The sequence below is a fragment of the Phyllostomus discolor genome, chromosome 10 (genome assembly GCF_004126475.2).
Source record: "Phyllostomus discolor isolate MPI-MPIP mPhyDis1 chromosome 10, mPhyDis1.pri.v3, whole genome shotgun sequence".
NCBI lineage: Eukaryota > Metazoa > Chordata > Mammalia > Chiroptera > Phyllostomidae > Phyllostomus > Phyllostomus discolor.
Genome location: NC_040912.2, coordinates 78,392,476 through 78,412,210, shown reverse-complemented (window position 1 = coordinate 78,412,210; position 19,735 = coordinate 78,392,476). Strand labels below are relative to the sequence as shown.

At 52.6% G+C, this 19,735-nt stretch overlaps 1 protein-coding gene and 1 pseudogene across 1 annotated transcript in view; both read left to right on the top strand.

Annotated features, from left to right (window-relative positions):
• Positions 1 to 19,735, top strand: part of PLXNA4 (plexin A4) — a 408,926-nt gene that overhangs the window by 56,883 nt on the left and 332,308 nt on the right. Inside the window, exon 2 of the mRNA XM_028525438.2 lies at positions 7,523 to 8,787. Coding sequence (XP_028381239.1) covers positions 7,603 to 8,787 — 1,185 coding nt within the window. The 5' untranslated portion in view covers positions 7,523 to 7,602. The remainder of the gene's footprint in view (positions 1 to 7,522; positions 8,788 to 19,735) is intronic.
• On the top strand, positions 2,500 to 2,687 carry LOC114508300 (annotated as a pseudogene).

The window sequence follows — 19,735 nt, the reverse complement described above, 5'->3', positions numbered from 1 at the left end:
CACGGTAGGGAAGACTGGGAAATGACAAGGCTTCCGGTTTCCAGGAGGGGCTGGGAGGTGGGGCTCTGCAGAGCGTTCCAGTGACTGGAGATGGCCTCGGAGGGGCACAGCTGGAGGGCCCTCTAGGGGACTTCCAGCCCCTGGAGGGCGGGGCTAATGTTTTCTGCTTCAGACTGTGTGTACCCTTTACACCCACCTCCACATTTGGCCAAATGAATGGATGCGCGCTGACTTCGAACGACTGTCGTTTGCATTGTCTCAGTTTTCCTCACTGCAGTTTTGTCTCCAGGCCCAGCTCCTTCTCCTCAACAGGTCCACGCTGATTTCCTGGGCTGAGCTGGGCACTGGTTCTCAGTCTAACTTGTGGATGCAAGGTGACTTGTTACGTGAGATTCCAGCTGGTAGACCAGCTGCTCTCACTGTAAACCATGTTTGAAAGAGGATGCATTTGAAATTATGCTTTAAATGGAAAAAAAACTGAGTGTTTTAAATACTTACAAGCCCTGGATTAGAGCACATAAAACTAACGTTGGAGTTTGGTCCCTTTTTGAGCTAAGTGGCCCAGAACCAAGATTTACTTTGTACTTTGGCTAGGTGATCCCATCTGCCATCTCTGCTGTAGAGCTGTCATTCATTCATTCATTCATTCACTCATTCATTTACTCACTCCTTGTTCATTCATTTATACATTTATTTATCCACTTATTCCTGTGTTCCCAAACATTTATTATATACCTCTTATGTATCAGACTCTGGCTTGGGAGTAAAGAAAATACTGGTGAAAAAATATATAATTTCTGACCTCTAGGAGCTTATATTTTTAGAGAGAGGACAGCATCAATGTGCAAATAAAACAGAGTTTGTAAAATGTGAGACTCTGGTGGGACCTAGTTCCTGTACCAACACATAGTAGGGCCATCCTAGACCACCGCCAGGGTCGGAGTCCTCTTCTGAAGACTGAGTCCCCAGGTGAGGGGGTTAGGGGTAAACCACCTGTGCAGAAGACACAGAAGCATGAATGGGTGGAAAATATCTCAATGGACCTGCCAGCACAGCCCTCAAGGCAAATTCCAGGCAGACAGGGGAACCTTGTGTTTGATTAGGAAAGGCGGGACACACACCCAGTGCTCACCTGCAATAAAGCCTCACTATTTGCAAAATTCTCATTTGTCTCTGTGAGCTGTGGGACATGGAAATCTGTTTGGCGTGCTCACTTCTTCCTATGAAAGAATAATCTATTAGCGAGGGTGTGATGAGAGATGCTACTCTTTTGGCTGGAAGGCTGAATTTTTATGGGTTAGGATTCTTTCATTAACAAGCGCCAGAAAACTGAATCCACATAGGCTTATGAAATGGGAGAAAACTTGGCTCATATAACTGGAAAGAGTAAGCATAGAGCTGGCTTCAGGGCACATGATCTAGACAGCTCTGTGATGTCATCAGGCTTGGGACCCGGTGCGCTCCACCCTCTGGCTCAGCTTGGCTCTCCTCTGTAGGCTGACTTCATTCCTTTCAGTTTTCCGCTCCTCACCTTCCACCCACATAGGTACAAGATGGCACCTATATTTCTTAGGCTCACACATCTCCAAGGTCACATCTGATGCAAGAGCTAGAACTTTTCCCTCGGCACTCCCACCCGAAGTCTTATTGCCTCACAGAGATTCTGATATATGCAAGGGCCTGTCCCTGAACCAATCACTGTGACTGCCCAGCCCTTTGCTCTGTGCTGATTGGTGCGGACCCAGGTCATGTGTACACCCTTGAACAAGGGGCAGAGTTAATAAGAGCCTTTGGGCTGAGAGAGGGTGAAGGGGTGGATCTCCAGAGGATAAATGTGTGGTAGCCAAAAATAATAGCTGTCCGCGGTTTCTAACAATGTTTTTTAAATTATTTTTTTTATCACAAAAAATATTAGTCAGGGTTCTCCAGAGAAACAGAATTGGGTCACACAATTAGGGAGGCTCCAAGTCCCAAATCTGCAGGGTGGACCCGCAGATGGAGACTTGGAGGAGAGCTCATGCTGCAGTTCAAGTCCAAAGGCTGTCATCCGGCCCAATCCCCTCTTGCTCAGGGGAGGTCAGTCTTTTGTTCTATTCAATCTTTAACTCACTGGATGGCCACTCACTCCCATCATGCTTGGGGTTGGGGGGAGTCTGCTTCACTCAGTGCCCACTAATTCAAGTGTTAATCCCATTCAAAAATATGCTCACAGGGACATCCAGAATGATGTTTGACCACATGTCTGTGCACCCAGGTTCAGCCAAGTCGACACATAAAATTAACCATCACAATGACCAACAGAAAGAAATACCCGGACATGACACTCAATATGTCCATATATGTGGCTGACACAAAAGTCTCACTGAATTGTTCTTTTCCTAAATGGCACATGCTCTGATTTTTCTCTTCTATTTTATTTAAGAAGCATGTGTGGCCCACTCGGCTGGTTTCTGGACTCGTGATGGGTTGTAGAGATGGTGTTTTGAAACATCATCTTAGAAGACTATACTTTCAGAGATCATTTCTATAGTTCATTACTAGAGAAGTTTCTCTGAATTTGCAGAGCACCTGAAACCACGAGGAGGAAGCGCCGTGTTCTCTGTTGTTTTGCAACTGCCAATAGCCACTGAGAATTGTTCTTCTCTTCCTTTGGAAGAGAAAGAGGGAAAGAATGCAGTCTGAGTGGTAAAAAAAAAAAAAGAAACATCATCTCGAATATGTTTTTCTGAGCGTTCTTTTATGCCAATAGCAAATGCCTGAGCGTTAGCGCTTTGTCTGGAGGGTCAGAGAAGGCGCGGCGGGCAACTGAAGACCTGGAGAGCTTTCCAAGGCCCAGCGTCATTAGGTGTGATCTCAGCCAGAACTTGTGCCCGCTTGTGGCTCAGTTTCCCCATCTGTAAAGGAGGTGTGCTTATGGGTACCTTTTCAACCTACACCTGTTGCGAACAATAAAATCAGATTGAGGTAATGTGGAAACACCTTGTAAACTCCAAAGTAATTTTGTGAGGTAATTGCTATTTTAAAATACTCTATAATCTTCTTCTCTGCCACTCAGGAATCGGAGAGGATGGTGCTGTTTCACGAAAATTAGTTTGAGCTCTCCAAAACTTGCCACATAAAACAAAGACAGTCCCAATTTCTTTAATCAAAATGATGATCAGCTGCTAAAAATGAGTCCTGTCTCCCCTGAGATCCCTCAGAATTAAAATCTGATTTCAAAGAAGGGAAAATTGCAGTGTGTTTGGGTGTGATGCAGAGCCAGGCTCTGCTGCCTGCCCACCCCATTCCCACCCCGCCTGGCTCGGCGAGTCCTCCGGGGCAACCTGGAGTTGGCTTGGCCACATCGCTTGTCTTTAAGAACCAGAGCGGGACTGAATGCTCCCTCTAGTACTTTGTTATAAGACCAGCTAATTGATGACCCCAAAGAGAATTGGGGGGTAGGGTTGAGGGTTTCCTAGTTTGAGTCACCATTTGTGATGACTGATGTTTGGAATGGCAGCCACGCTGGAAGCCCCAGCTTTGCTGGAATGGAGCAGCTTCAGGCAGCCTGGGGTGGGGGGCAGGGGACTGGAGCTGGGTTAGGAGGGCTGCTTGCAGGTTGGGTCACCTCTGTGGTGCCCAGTGGGGACTCTGGTGAGGCAGGCTGGCGCCCACAGCCTCGCTCGTTCCCTTCTCTTCCATTTCTCTGTTATTTGTTTTCCAATCAGCCCCTTTCGTGGTGTATAAAATGAGAGGCTGGTTATTCCTATCACACATTATTGTTTTCTGTGGATCCCCCCCAACCCTCTCCAGGCGCAGTAATTTCAGCATCCTCAGATGAGGGTGATAAGTGTTTGAGATGCGTAACTGTGTCTCATTTCATTGCCTGATAGAAGATGGAGAATGAGCCCTGGCACCTTTCTGCTCAGTAAATTCATAATTACAGGCTTCCTCGTCTCGCCTCTCGCAAACTAGAGAACTGTTGATTGGCTCGTGGGCCTGGGAGCGTGTACAGTAAGGAGGGGGTATGGCAGGCATGCTTTCTCTAGTGCTTGGCAGTTTCCAGCAGACACAGGGGCAGCTGAGAGTTCCCTCCCGAGGGCTGGCGTCGGAGCCCTGACCTGCATCTGCCCCAGACCTGGAATGCGGGTTACCAGCCCTGCTGGAATTTGGTTGTTGGCAGCGACGTTCTGAGAGCTGTGTTCGCCAGCAGAGCAGATGGTACCCAAAGGCCAGGCTCCTCCAGACAAAGGCCAGGGAGCAGATGCTGAAGTGGGCTCACCGAAAGGCTGTGGGGGGTGGAAAGAGCACTGGACTGGGAGTACTGGACAGGGATCTGAGCTTAATCCCACCCCCACTTTGAACTCACTGTGTGACCTGCTGCAAGTCATTAATTTCTCTGATCTCGACTTCCGGGTCTCTAAAATCAGGAATTGGGGTCATTAAACTGGTTTATCTCTTTCAGATTACAAACTTCTAGATTCTTTTCTGATACTCGGTTTTGCAAAGGCAATTCAAGATGAGCCATCCCAACTTCCTCAGCTCTAAGGGACGTGGTACCTGATGGCATCATAATCCTTAGTCTTTAATTTTATTTCAATCTCTCCAACAACAACTATCACTTATTAAGCACTTATGTGTACCAGGTGCTTTCCAGTCATCAATGCTCTTAGAGGTAGATAGCAGTGCCCACCGGAGGGGCATTACCTGCCAGGTTGCCCTGCGGGCCCAGGGGCTTTGCTTTTCACCCCCAGAGCTGTCAGGGAGGTACTGCTGGGTGAGGTCCTGGATTTCTCAGTTTGGGGACGTACATGAATTAAAAAGGGCTTCCAAGTGCTATGTCTTCTGGGCTTGGGAATTGCACGTTGCTAGAAAGAATACAGGTTTTCCGGTCATACAAACCCGAGTTTTGATTCCACCTCTGTCGCTTAGTAGCCATGTACCTTTGCACAACTAACATTTCCTCACCTGAGAAGCCAGTAAAACAGTCTTGGCCCCAGTGAACAGTTGTGATGATTAGGTGAGGTAATCCATGTGCCAGCCTTCGTATGGGGCCTGGGGAACAGTACATGGCCCACAGAGAGTGACATTCCTCCTTGCTGCCAGCCTCTCTTTCTGCCAATCAGGAAGTAGGTCTTGACCTTCCACCAGTGTGCCAGGCGCTGGTCCGGGGGCTATGGACACACTGGTGAGCAAGGCAGGCCCTCCCTGTCTGTAGTTCTCAGCTCCAAACTCAGTTCCTTCTGCAAAGACTCAATGGAGAGGAATGTGGAGTCTCCTTTCTGGGGGCCTTTGCTCTTTCCTTTATGTTTCTTTCCTTAATACCATGCCTTTTGGTCTCAGCCCTGCAGGGACATCCTGACGACACTGGCGGTTCTCTCTTTCCAGCCCTCTCTTCTCTCCGACTCTCAGGAAGTATGCCTTCCAGACTCTTCCTGGTATATATCCGGTTTGATAGGCCCGGAATTTTGCTATGCTGACCCCTGCCCATGGAGGCCTTTCCCTTCCAGCTCCACATGTCCCCTCCAAGTTCACGGCTCGGCCCAAATGCCATCCTCTCCCCAAGGCTTCCTACACCCTGCTCCACGCTTCCCCCACCCCAACTGACTTACTACTTGCAAACTCCCAAAGCACTCCGTGGTTTAGCACACAGCTTTTCACCGTCTGAGTAATTTCGGTCCTTGTGGTGTGTGCCTGATTCAGCCCCAGGCGTCCTTGGATTCCACGGTATCCAGCATGTCTCACGTGTGGCCTGAGCAAACATTCTCCACGTGGGGAGACTGAATGAAGGCCCTCAGCGTGCAGGGCTGCTGTCGGTTGTGGGGTCTGCCCTCCGCCTTCTCCGATCCTTCTCTGAGAAGACCTGTGTTTTCACTGGGATTTGAGCTAACAATGTCAAATCTGTTTTCTTCTATCTTCTCTTGGTTTCCATCTAACTTCGTGCTCTTTCTCTGCTGGAGGGTTTTTCTGTTGCTCAACAGTTACTTCTTCCTGTTACCCTTGTTTTGACATCCTTGAGTGTAAACAAGAGAAATTCCACAAAGCTGAGACACTCCCAAATAAGAGGGAGGCCATTCCTGCCTTGATTTCTACCCAGCTGGAGGGAGTGTGAAGCTGTCTTCTGGCATCACATGCAGAAAGTATAGGATAGGAATTAATGAGAACACTAGGACGGAACGCTACTTTGCTTAATGGGGAGTTATTTGTTTATTTCTCTCCCTGGCCACTTCTTTAAAAAGTTCACTCCCATTAATGAAAACCTCTCCAAGGAGGCCCCGCACTGGGAGGCAGCCAAGGTCTGCCCTGTTGAAAGGATATCGGGTCTCAGAGGCAAGCAGTGCATCCAGAGGACCCGGCTGCTGCCTCAGTGAGCAGGCACTGAGGATGCGGGTTTCTGATTTGGGCTCGTGCATCATCCACCCAGCAGGAGGGATGGGGGAGGGACAAAGGGGAAGCTTCCCCTGCAGTAGGTGCAGACTCTGTGGGCCTGGCGGTAATGGACAGCCCCACCGGGAGAAGCGGTTGTTTGGAGTATTCTGTGTGTAAACAGTAACCGGGGTACATCCCCATCCAGGCCTGGCTGGCCTGAGATGGTTCGGTAGTTAAGAATGAGAACCTGCCATGGACCTGGGTAGCCAGGTTTGAATCTACCTCTACCACTTCCAGCTGTGCAAGTTCCAGGACTCCCCTAAGCTGTAAAGCAGGGGTAACAGTACTACTAACTTCACGGGTCTACGAGCCAGGGTCCCAGCAAGAAACAGTATACACAAAGTCACTCACCTGCACAAAGGTTAATACAGAGGCTCTTGGGAAACGTGTGGCTCCTTAAGAGGCAGGGCAGTATTTAGGAATAGAAACAGTGAGGCCCTGTTTGCTCCTTTAGGACCAAATCAGGGTGAGCAGGGTGATGGGGACAGAGAGACCAGGTGGCGAGGCCTGACTAGGGCATTGCTCAACCTGTGGACAAAGGTCAGAGTTCAGGCATGCAGTCCACCTCCGCTTCTGCTGTCTCCCCCTCCCCCTTCCTCCAGCCTTTTGCTTATGCTCTTCCCTGGCCGCACCCAACCAGGCCTGGGGGCAAGGAGTCAATGGATGTACCTGTACGTAGGTCAGCCTCCTAGGTGCAGACTAGGGTGGAGAGTGGAGTCGGAGGGGCAGATGGAAGAGCCCAGCAGTGAGAGCTTTGTTAAGTTGAAGCTCAAGATTAAAATTTGTCCCTGGAAGCTTCAGGACAGCTTCTGACACAGTCAGGCACTCGAGAGGTGGCTGTTATTGCCATCATCGGCATCATCACTATGATCATTATTGCCATCACTATTGTTTCTACTATTATTATTACTGAAATGTCCTCCCGTGGCTGCTGCCACCAGCTTAGGCTGTGCCACACACCCACGGTGACCATGTCCCTTGGCCTCTAGCTCCCCCCACACAGTTCTCTGTTTCGGCATGAGCAGAATACTTTGAGGACCCCCCAGGCAAGCTATGGGGTGAAGCTAAACCCTTGTCATTGTCACCCACCATCATATCTTCTTTCCCCCCATAGGGACCCTCCACTCCTGAGACCTGGCCCTCCCAGGAGGACACTTTGTCAGTGCTACTGTGCCACGAGGACCCGTGTCTGAAATGAAAGCCATGCCCTGGAACTGGACTTGCCTGCTGTCCCATCTCCTGATGGTAGGGATGGGCTCCTCCACTCTGCTCCCCCGGCAGCCACCCCCGCCGCCCCAGAAGCGGTCTTTTGTCACATTTCGAGGGGAGCCAGCGGAGAGCTTCAACCACCTGGTGGTGGACAAGAGGACAGGGCACATTTACTTGGGGGCTGTCAACCGGATCTACAAGCTGTCCAGCGACCTGAAGGTCTTGGTGACCCACCAGACAGGGCCGGATGAGGACAACCCCAATTGCTACCCGCCCCGCATTGTCCAGACGTGCAACGAGCCCCTGACCTCCACCAACAACGTCAACAAGATGCTCCTGATAGACTACAAGGAGAACAGGCTGATTGCCTGTGGGAGCCTCTACCAAGGCATCTGCAAGCTCCTGAGGCTGGAGGACCTCTTCAAGCTGGGGGAGCCTTTCCACAAGAAGGAGCACTACCTGTCGGGAGTCAACGAGAGCGGCTCTGTCTTTGGAGTGATCGTGTCCTACAGCAACCTGGACGACAAGCTCTTCATTGCCACGGCCGTGGACGGGAAGCCAGAGTACTTCCCCACCATCTCCAGCCGGAAGCTGACCAAGAACTCAGAGGCGGATGGCATGTTCGCTTACGTCTTCCACGATGAGTTTGTGGCCTCGATGATTAAGATCCCTTCGGACACCTTCACCGTCATCCCCGACTTTGATATCTACTATGTCTATGGCTTCAGCAGTGGCAACTTTGTCTACTTTTTGACCCTTCAGCCCGAGATGGTTTCTCCCCCAGGCTCCACCACCAAGGAACAGGTTTACACGTCCAAGCTCGTGAGGCTTTGCAAGGAGGACACCGCCTTCAACTCCTACGTGGAGGTGCCCATCGGCTGTGAGCACAATGCGGTGGAGTACCGCTTGCTGCAGGCGGCCTACCTGTCCAAAGCCGGGGCCGTGCTCGCCCAGACCCTCAAAGTCCGTCCAGAGGACGACCTCCTCTTCGCTCTCTTCTCCAAGGGCCAGAAGCGGAAAATGAAATCCCTGGATGAGTCGGCCCTATGCATCTTCATCTTGAAGCAGATCAACGACCGCATTAAGGAGCGGCTGCAGTCCTGCTACCGGGGCGAGGGCACGCTGGACCTGGCCTGGCTCAAGGTGAAGGACATCCCCTGCAGCAGCGCGGTGAGTCAGGGGAGGGCCCTCGGGCTGGGGCGACACGGTGTGGAGGGAGGACCCTAGCCTGTGGCCTCTGAGGGCTGTCAATCACCCATGCCATTTTGCAGATGGGACAAGTATATCCCACATCTGGGTCTCCCTGGACTCAGACCATCACCAGCTCAAATAGGTGTGACTATGCAGCTGAGCTTGTAAGGTCAGAACCAGAGCTAAAATGTAGATTTCCCACCAGGGCACTTTTCTCTGTGGTGTATCGGCTTGCTGGTTATAGGAGGGAGTGCTAGGAGTAGGCGGGAATTGAGCTGCTTACTTGTCATGTGCACCAGGCATTGCTGGAGGCCAGTTAGCATGGGCTGTAGGCCTCTTACCAACCACACCTGGGAATCCCTTGCCCGGGAGCTTAGACTAAAACCATTACTGGGAGCAACAGCATCCGTCATTCTGCATTGAGACAGATGTGGAATTTCTGGAGACTTATGTTTTCAGCCCCCTGTGCATCTTTAGGAAATGGAGCAGTGAGAGCAGAGAAGGAAGGCGAGAGTCCAGCAAACATAGAGGGGAAAGCAGAACTTGCTTAGAAAACTATATATTTTTTTAATTTTTTTCTTGAATTTTTTTAAAATATATTTTATTGATGATGCTATTACAATTGTTCCATTTTTTTCTCCCCTTTACTCCCTCCACCCTGTATACCGCTCCCACCAGCATTTCCCCATCTTAGCTAATGTTCGTGGGTCATAAATATGTGTTCTTTGGCTTCTCCATCCCCTATACTAGTCTTACCCTCCCCCTGACTCTTTTGTACCTACCATTTGTGTTTCTTATTCCCTGTATCTTTTCCCCCATTCTCTTCCCTCCCCCCACCACTGATAACCCTCCAAGTAATCTCCATTTCTGTGATTCTGTTCCTGTTCTAGTTTTTGCTTAGTTTGTTATGGTTTTTGTTTCAAGTTCGGTTGTTGATAGTTATGAGTTTATTGTCATTTTACTGTTTGTATTAAGTGTCTTCTGTGAGCACCGCTCCACAGAAGGGACATCGCAATGTCAGGAGGCCACCGGAGGAGTTCTGGGTGACAGGAATGCCGAAGGAAGTGGGAGGAAGTGTTGGTTTCGGTGGCCATCCCAGGGCCCGTGGGCCCTGAGGGTCAGACAGGACCTCAGGCTGCTGCCCTGCTGGGTGATCACAGCTGCAACTGGGGACCCAGCCTAACTCACGTGTGACCCAACGTGAGAAGCATCTGCCTTTCTGTGGCTTGACTTCTGTTCGCCTTTACAATGGTCAACTTTTCCCCAAATCATTCTTCAACAGACTTGGAAGGCTCAGTTCTTGGTCTCTCCTGCGTCCCATGTCACACTCTCCTTTTCCTTTTTGTTGTCCAGTCAAAACGTTATGAACCTAGTTGGAGAAAATCTATCCTGTAATCTTCAAGGGACAGGAAAACTTGCCCTTCAGGTAGAAGTGTGCACTTGCATGGATGTGATTCCTGACACCTAGTCAAACTCTGGTGGAATTCCATATTAGGAAATGTACTTGGTTGAGTTAAAAAGTGTAAATTTCCCTTCATAAAGTATGACCACCTGCCAGACCGATTCCACAGGGCACTGGTGCACACACCACCCGACAAATGGTGAGGCCACCTCTCCTGTCACTGGGATTTGGAGTGGGAGTGGAGGAGAGGCGGCAGAAAGGAGGGACTCAGCAAAGTGTCTTTGGGGCCCTAACATTTAGGCTCAGTATGCTTTCCAGTGGCGAGCTGTCCAGGTACCTGGGCTGAAACTAAAAGGCAACATTCCTTCTAGGAGGCCCTGGAAAGCCAGGAGACCCCTAGAGTCACAAAGGAAATCGGAGAGGTACTATGGGCCAAAAAAGGCAGCGACAAGTGACAGTGACTGCAGGCCAGAGAATCGAGGGGACTCTCCTATGTGTGATGAGCCCTAGCAGGTGACATAGCCTTTGGAGTCGTTGGTTTGGGACAGTAGCTGACCCACTCAGGAGAGTCTGTGAAACAGACTTATGAGCCTGGGGGGCCATGGGCTGACCCTGGAGAAGGCAGTGAATGGCAGTGCAGGTGCTGTGCTGTGTGCAGGCGCATTACACACTCAGACATCATCCCCGGGAGATGCATAAGAATGTTGACGGCCCTTAGAGATCCTCCATTCATTCCACAGCCTGACCGAGTGAGTGAATTGTCCAAGGTCATACATCTTACGAGTGAATGGCAGACACAGCCTCAAGAATAACCCCCTTTCCTCTCTTATCACCACATTTGCACACACTGTATAGACACATATGCGCCCATGTGCATGCATATACACGATAAATACCCTTGTGAGCATGTACACCTACACCCTAAGTTAGAAGATGGCAAGTTCACGCTGGGTGCTCACTAAGTAACTAGTTCTTTTGAGGTCGGAGAGGTTGGCTATTTTTTCTGTAGACACTTCTGTAGAGAACTTGCTCCAACCCTGTCTTTTGGGGAGTGACATCAGCTGCAGGGATCAGGCTCGCTGCCCATGGGCAGGAGGTTGCTCCACCCTTGCCCCCTGCCACAGCACAGAAAGTCAAGTCCATCACGGATGTCTGCAGAGCCGCGGGTCCTAACACCGCACGGTGGCCTTGGAGAGAACAGAGGGAAACAGCTTCGCAAGACAGGCTAATGCCAGGACTGGAGTAATGGAGCCAGATAACAAGCTTTTGATTTTTTTTCTTTTGGCTTTAATTAGCCCTTTCAAGTTAGAGGTAAGTTCAGGGCTGAGAGGAGACGGGAGGAGGCCAGAAACTGCGTGCAGGACCGGGGCTGCCTCCCCAGCCAGTCTGAAAGGCCACACCACCAGCTTTTAATGCGCAGGATCAGTTGCCTTTGATTTGGCTGACCCTCGAAGTGCTTTGCTCCGGAGCTTCAGCTGTGATTCATTCAGCCTCCGCTCAGACCACACGTGTTTCCTACGCCATCGGCCAGGCCAGGCTCCGGAGCATCCCCGCCGAGGGACCCTTGTCGGCACTCTGTTGGCAAACACCGCTTTCTCTCCACCTTCCCCCACGGCTGCTGCTGGGTTCCTTTCTTTTTCCCTTCCTGCCTCCAGGTGGGGATGGACAGGTGAACTCTTGGTTTCTCTTTGTCTCCGAGTCCAAGATCCCCTTGAGGTCTGCGAAGTGGAACCCAGTCTCAGCTGGTCTGTGTCCTACGGGTAGAAATGCGGCCAGGGAGGTCGATTTTTAGGACTTGTGTTTTGCAGGGTAGGGGTCCCCTATGGGTTTTATCATGGCCACAACTCCGAAAGCTTGAAAACGGGGTCTGATGAGTGGTTGATTTTTATTGTGCTCCTGTTGCTCAAGTTCCCTAAGCTACACTGTGTATCCAGTGGTGTGCTTGGGGCCTTTCCGGTCCCTTCCGTTTCCTGGCTCAGAGCCTGGAGCAGTGTACGCCCCGGGGCCCCTGACCCCTCACTAAGTCCCACAGCACCCCTGACTGTGTTCCGGGAGGACGGGGGAGGGGGAGAGAATACTTGTGTGACATGGCCTGCCATGCCATGGGGCATCCCTCGAGCAGTGTCGTGTGCCCAGGCCCAGAGAAGCCGTGGACTGGGGGGGCCGGAGCCTCAGCCTGCAGGCCCCCAACAGCTGCCTGTTCTTACTGCGGGTGCATCAGGGAAGTCTGGCTGAGCCCACGTCGCAGATGAGGGCCCAGCGCCAGTAGTGGCCTCCTCACGGGACCGTCGCTGCGAGAGTCCATGCCTGTTGCCAAAGCAAATCCCTGAGTGGGTGTTGCGTGTAGAGGCTGGGGAAGCAGCCCTGTGTTTCCTCGTGCTTGTGCGGGGCAGAAGCAGCTTCTGCCTTTGCCTCTGGGCCTTTCTTCTCCTGTGTCCTGGAGGGTTTTTTCAGCCTGACTGGAAAGAGGTGTCCAAGAGCGAATGGGGCAGCAATGGCAAATGGCTCTCAGGATCTCAGGAGGGCATGGGCAGAAGGGGGATCCTAGTGGGGTCCGCCAGGGGCCCTGTTTATCTCGGGATTCAGGGGACCACACACCAAGCTGAGGCCTTTCGCTGATGATCATCCAGGTGAATTAATGATGGTGAATTTCTCTGGGGTGTCCTCTGCTTCTGGTCCCTTTGAAGGCTGTCGTGCAGGCTCCCAGCACCTGTCTGCAGAGCACGTGACAGTTAGGGTGAGGAGCCCACACACAGCCAGTCACTTCTGTCATATGCCAGGGCCTATGCAGGCCCAGGTGACAGCTCCCAGGCCTTTCTTGGGAGCCCTGACACCCCTGGCTTGGAGGTGGCAGCCAGCCAGGAGAGCATGCCGTTGTGGGCCAAGGTTCTCTGTTCTCCAGGCCAGTGCTCCGGCATCCCAGCACCCCCCAGGCGGGGCTATCTATTTCCTCCTCAACCTTTTTTTAGCCTTCCGGAGTAAACTCACAGAAAACTAGCCCTTCTGTCTCCGAATGTATTAATGAATGGATGAAACATTTATTAGGCCTTTGACAATGTACTCAAACCTGGTGGATGCCAAGAATCATGAAATGACATCGGTCTCCAGGAGCCCGAGAGCCCAGGAGTAAGATGCACCCAGGCAGGTCATTATGGTCTATTTGGTGGGAACAGTGGCTGTGGTCCTAGGGAGTGACAGTCACTCCCTCCACTCGAGTCTCCCCTGAGCTTGGAACCAATTGGCAAGTGGACGTAGGAGTCAGGCCTTGTCAGCTTTAGTGCGATAAGGCGAGATGATGCAAAAATCAGCTTCTGAATCTCGCCCTGGAGACTTGAACTCCGAGTGACTTTCCAGCAGAAAACGTAGGTCCTTGGGGGCAGAGTCTCTTACCCAGAATCACCGCCTCACACCCATCAAGCTCCAGTGGTGGGAGCAGAGAGTGGCAGCTTATGAGCAGCCTGACAGTCCCACTGTAGGAGTTTGTACGGGGCTTGACAGTTTACAAAGGGGTTCGTCGCCTCCCTTTCCTCTCCCCACGGTATCGTGGGACCGCAGAAAGGGCGGCCATCCTCTCCAGCCGAGGAAACGGAGGAACAGAGAAGTCAAGTACTTCACTCAAGGTCATGCAATTGGCAGACTAGAACCTACTCTACACCCGATTCCCAGCCGGCTGCTTTTCCCTCTAGTGTTTCTCAGTGTCATGCCAGTGGCATCTGGGACGGGACAATTCGCTGGGCCCCACAGGACATTTACAATCCCGGGTGCTGGAGCCTGAAGTGCCGAGGGGACTCCCTCAACACCTGCGGAGCTGGAAAGGCCCCTCACCTTCCTCACGGTGGAGAACCAGTGTTAGACCAAGGCCTATCCAACTTCAGGGTTCACCTGCCAGCCCAGCCAGTCTCACAGGGGTCACAGAGTCACAGGTGCTGCGCTTGTCATGTTTGACCCAAGCTTCAGTTCGTGGCCGGCAGCGAGGAGCAGTGACAGAGAAGAGCCCTGTTCATGGACGCTGTTACTTGCTCTCCTGTATTTATTGTTTCTCAGGCACAGCAGCCCTGGGAGGAGGCAGGCTGACCCCCATCCCCGCCTGGACGGTCACTCAGGTTTATCTGGCGCCTGGGGTTCTGAAGCGCCATGAGAGTGGGCATCCGGAATGGCCAGGCGGTCACCCCAGGCTCCGGGTGCTGGTCTCTGCCAGTCTGCTTGGGGTGTTTTCTTTTCGTGTCAGCAGGAAGGGCAGCGCTGAGTAGATGGAGTGTATCCTGTTGTTTATGGCGCTGGGCAAGGTTTCTCTTTCTGCTCAGCCACAGTCCTCTCGCAGAGCAGGAACTCCCCCTCTCGCTGCCCCGGCCCTCCTTTCTACCCTACTGTGTGTGCCACACACACACAAGCACACACACACACTGTGGCACACTAAACGTGCACTCCCATTCCACTCTCGGGTCCCAATGGCAGCACACACCACCAAGCTCCTCTCCCAGCCCACTGACCCTGTCCGTACTCCTGACTTCCGGTTTAACATTTGGAGGGGCGGGGGTCAGCTGCCGTATCACAACCTGAAGCTTTACAGAATCAAGTCTTCCCCCTCCCTCCTCAAGATGACTTCTGTCCTAGGTGTTCAGGTGAAAAGTCCACCCGCCTCCCTCTTTGGCCAGCAGGGTTCTCAGTGGAAGTCTCATCCCAGCCCATTGCACATGGTGTTTTGGAGCACAGGGTGGTGGCCACACCCTGGGTGGTGTGGCTGGTCCCAGCGAGAGGAAAGGTCTCGAGGCTGGACGTATCTTCCCAGGGTGCCACCCTGGAGTGCATCAGGTGATCAGGGAGAGGGTCACGACCCAGGAATCACATATGCAGAATTCTGACACAGACAGCTGCCGAGAGACCCCGGCAGAGTTTACTGAGCGGTGGGTTAGGGCGCGGGGCTGTGCAATGCTGTGTCCTCACGCCAAGACATCTGCCTCGTGAACCCTGGCAGGGAAGCATGCATACCTGTACACACCCTCGTGTGTACATGGGCTCTCTCTGTCCTGGGTGCCGACTCACTTCCCGTGGTGTCTCTCCTCCGAGTCACCTTTGCCTGTCTGCAGCCTCTCTGCTGTCTCGCTGTCTCACGTACACGCACACTCTGTGCACTGCCATGTCTTCGGCACCCTCTCCTTCTCTGTCTCTCTCTCTCTCTCTCACTCTCTCTCTCTGATTTATTCTCCTTCTCACCGCACATTCCACGAAGCAGCTAATACAGTGAGACGTCTCTCTCATGTGCACACGGGCACGTGCAAACACCCCATACGGTGTGCACTAGGTCTCCCCAAATTGGCAGCCGAGCCATGCATTCACTCAGCACACAGACCAGCCCGACTTCACAATCCAGAACCACATTCATGGACCTCCCCTTCAATTCCAGCCATCCTCACAGGGTGGCATCCTGGTCCGGACCCTGGCCTGGGAGTTCGGACCTTCGGGTCTGAGCCAGTCCCGACTCTTGAGATGTCACTGGGTGGGTGAGCAGCTTCCCTTTGGTTTTGAATTATACATTTCATCTTCAAGGAGGTGATAAAATAATCTCCCCGTAGTCAAGTGTGCGGACACCGCTATGGGAAGAGAAATACTTAGACATGCATGAGTAACGACAGACACGGAGCACTTTGTGTCTGCAGGACACTTGAACAGCTTCATTAGCCCATCTGCAGCTTCTCCTTTGGTTGTGATAACCACGTGATGGGATAGAAAGAGACGTAGTGATATTGCTGTGATTTCAAACTTCTGTTTTTCCTCCACCGATACCTGATTGGGAGTGACTGGGGCTGTGCCTCACCCGGGGGTTCTGTTCGGCATCCCCGGCCCGGAACGCGCCTGCTTGCCTCCCACTCCGCCCCTCATATGTGGTGAATGCTAAGCTAAGGCGTTTGAAGGAGAGGATACATTTCGGGGCCAGACCCTCCCTGCTGTTACCTTCCCGTGTCCCGTCGCTTTGGCGAGGCAGAAGGGAATGGCTGCATGCGGGCTCAGAGCTCTTGCTTCTTCTCATTAACAGAGTTAGTGGAGAGAGAAAAGAAAGACAACTAAAGGAGTTCTCTCTTCAGACTCTCAATTTACATTTTTTATCCTAGTAGAAGGGCCCCCCCATGCTGTCCACGTGCAGGAGCCGGGATCAGCGGGAGAGAAGAAAGGCCACGTCTTTCCCTGGTCTCGGCGTCATTACTGTGTCTCTGCCATTGTTCCAAAATATAATGGGATTTGTCCGGCTGATTTATCCCGCAGGCCGGCAACCTCACCCAGACGCGCACACGGCCCGAGGAGCGAGAGGGGAAGATGCGTGGCAACGGGAGTGGGGCTAATAAAATTTATTCCCACTAACGAGGGAATGACCTACCCCGTAATTCAGCCTGGTGAGCGGGGCCACTGGTTCCCGGTGCCCGCCAGCAAACACACAAACTTAATCACCACGGCACGCTCCACTCCAATTACAGCTCCGGTGGTGGCCGGGGTCGTCTGCAGAAGGCTGGGAGGGGAGCCGGAAGGTGGGATTGATGGGCCGTGTGGGATTTCTTTGCCCTTCCCAGGCAGCACCAGGGAGCTCTGAAGAAGTTGAGATACAAAAGGAGAGGGGCAGCACCCAAATGAGTTTTGCTTGGTACCATTCCCAATGCTGAGAAGCCTCCCCTGGATCCAGGGCTGGCTACTGGCCGAGTTCCAGCCTGGTGGCCACCTGCAGAGCTGGGCTGGTGGAGTTGGGCTCTAATTCTCTTGCTCTGCTGGCTTATAGCACCGGCCATGGTGTCACGGCCCTCTCTCCTCGTCAGAGGCGGGAATACGGGGCTCTCCGCCGCTGAGCTGATGCGGAGGAGAAGGTCATGGGTCAAGCCCGGGGTTCTGAGTTGGAACTCCTTTCTGACCGCTGTGCTGGGCCGCTCCTGGGAGGGGCCCCTCTGCATGGCTCGCTGGTGCTTACCGACAGGCCTGCAGAGGGTGCTTAGTTAATGCCCCTCTCCTGGGAAGGCAGCTCAAATTAGTGGCATTAGGTTCCTATTAGAAGGATAGCTTGTTAGTGTGACGAGTAAAAGACCACTTAGATATCTGGTAGGAATGGACCTCAGACAGTTTCAAAACACACTGAAATAGCAAAATGTGTATAAAAGTACGTGTCGCTTTTATCAGATCACATGCATTGTTCAATGGGCAGTTAAGCGCATTAATTCAATGGCGGCGTGCCTCAGAATCCACGCGCACACACACGACGCTCCTCAAACGCCATGACCTTCTGTATGTAGGTATCAGCCACTTGTGAGATGCTTAGAAACAAGACACTTGGCTCTCGGGAACATTGGTGTAATTTGTTGGGCTGTTTTTCCAACCCTGAGGCATTTTTCATGAAGCTCCTCCAAAAACGTGTTTGTCTAACTAGGTTATTGTGGCTGTGGTTTGCTGGCTTCCCCTCTCTCTGCACACATTTGTTTTCCTACAGTCCCATTGAAAGAGACACAATAAAGAATCCTGAGCTAATGCATTAGTTTCGAAGTGGACGAGGCCTCATTCCCGCGTCCCCGGCTGTGCTCACAGTCGGGTGGGGGGCCAGCCTTCACCTGTTGCGGGTCTTGCCTGGCTCTCAAGAGAGTTCAACCTGTAGGGTCAGCTCGGGCCACGGGCAGACCTTTGGGAAGGGTGGGACTCACGGAAAAGAGAGGGAAGTTTGTGCACAGCAGTAAAGCCATGAGGGTGCTGTCTAGTTTGATTGCATTTCTGTCTTTGTTACAGAAACTAGCACTCAGGCACATGGGACTGTTTTCTGGGGGAAGAGGCTTTCTGATGAGAGTAAACCCAGCCTGCCAGAGCCTCCTCCCCCTCTGAGGACTCTCTCCGAGTATCTCTTCTCCTGCCTTCGGAGGGCACAGAGTCATCGGTGGGCGTCAGACCCGGCTGCACTTATGAACACCTAGGGGTCAGGGGTCATGTTTGAGGTGTGGCCCCGGTGAGTGGGCGATCGTTATCCTCCTGTACTGCAGAGCTTCGTGGCCGGAGTCTGTGTGCAGACAGGAGCGGCTGCGGCTCATCTGATCCGTGTCTCCCTTCAGAGAGCAATCCACGTGTGCGATTCAGCGGTGCCCCGTTTCCAGGGGAGGTCTGCTGCGATCAGCTCCTGGGTGTGTGTGTGTGTGTGTGTGTGTGTGTGTACCTATGATTAGTTAATGGGAAGAAACTGAGGTCTGCTGAGCATGAAGAATTCAAAGGCCTTCTCTCTCCCGCGTCAGCAGGTGCCGCACGGGCTTCCCTCCTCTTCTTCTCCTCACTTGTATTTCTTTTCAAAGCTTCAGCTCCTGCTTTCTTTTGGGACCCATGGGCCCAGGCAAGGAGGAAGCCCAGCTCTCCTGACTGTCTAAGGGCCTCCTCGGGAGGGGAGAGTCGGTGGTCCCTTCCAGAGGTCACAGAAGGTCAGAGCGCTCGCCTGGGGCGGCAGGAAAGGGAGGTGCAGGCCGGGGCTCTTCCCTGAGCAGCCTCTGCTCCTGGGACCAGGTTCCCCTGGTGCTGGAACAGGCTGCTCTGGGGTCACCCTCTTGCAGCGCCAGCAGAGCCCCCTTCAGAGGTCAGTTGTTTTTTCCCTCTGGACTGGGAAGTTGGAGTCCTGGTACCTATTTTCTGCTAAGTTGATTGGTCACGGGCTGGTGTGGGGGGACATCATTTCAACTCTCTAGGCCTCTGTTTCCCCTTCAGGGAGATTCTAAGATCCTGAGTCATTTTCCTTCTCCACAATAACATGACGTGTGAGAGAATGGCTGCGGACTGTCCCTGACAGAGAACCCCGAAGTGCGCCCAGGCAGCTCCGCCTCCACGAAGCCCCGGTGCTGCCCCAGGCACCGGTGACTGTGCCCTCTGTGCCCCCAGCACTGGGGTCATCACTGAAGCAGCGCGTGCATGGCCTTGTCCGATGATGGCCCAGGTCTGTCTCCCTGACTGGGAAGGGGGAGAAACTGAGATATTTCATCTCTATACTGTTGGGTCCTTCCCTACTGGTTGTGTTTAGTGGATCCTTCCTAATCACTTTTAAGCAAATTAACGAGTGAGGAACAGTTAATAGTGTGGCCTCCATATAGTGCCTTGGTTTCCCTGAATAGAAACAGGAGTTCCAATAGTGTATTAGACCAACGATTTGATGGAAAGGGCCTGACCGAAGGCCCCATAGTGAGCGGGCGTGAGCCAGTCTCTGATGCTCTTTTCCCCTGTCTGACGTGGCCTCCCAGCTTAGGGGGTAGCTGGACTCTCATGGGGGTGCTCAGGACTCTTATGCATGGCACTGGAGGCTACTTTTGTGTTCAAGGAGGGCAGGAGACTTGGCTTCCTCACAGACGAAAGGACTCCTCTCCGCCGGACCAGGAGCTGCCCATGAGCAACGGGAGGACTGGGTCTGACCTTGAATTTTCCATTCTGGAGTCAGAGGCTGCTGCCGCCGGCCTGGAACAGTTGGCAGCTGCCTGTTGGTTGGCGGAGTTGGCTGCATGGTCTATACCTGCTCTCTCACCTGGTTGGCCC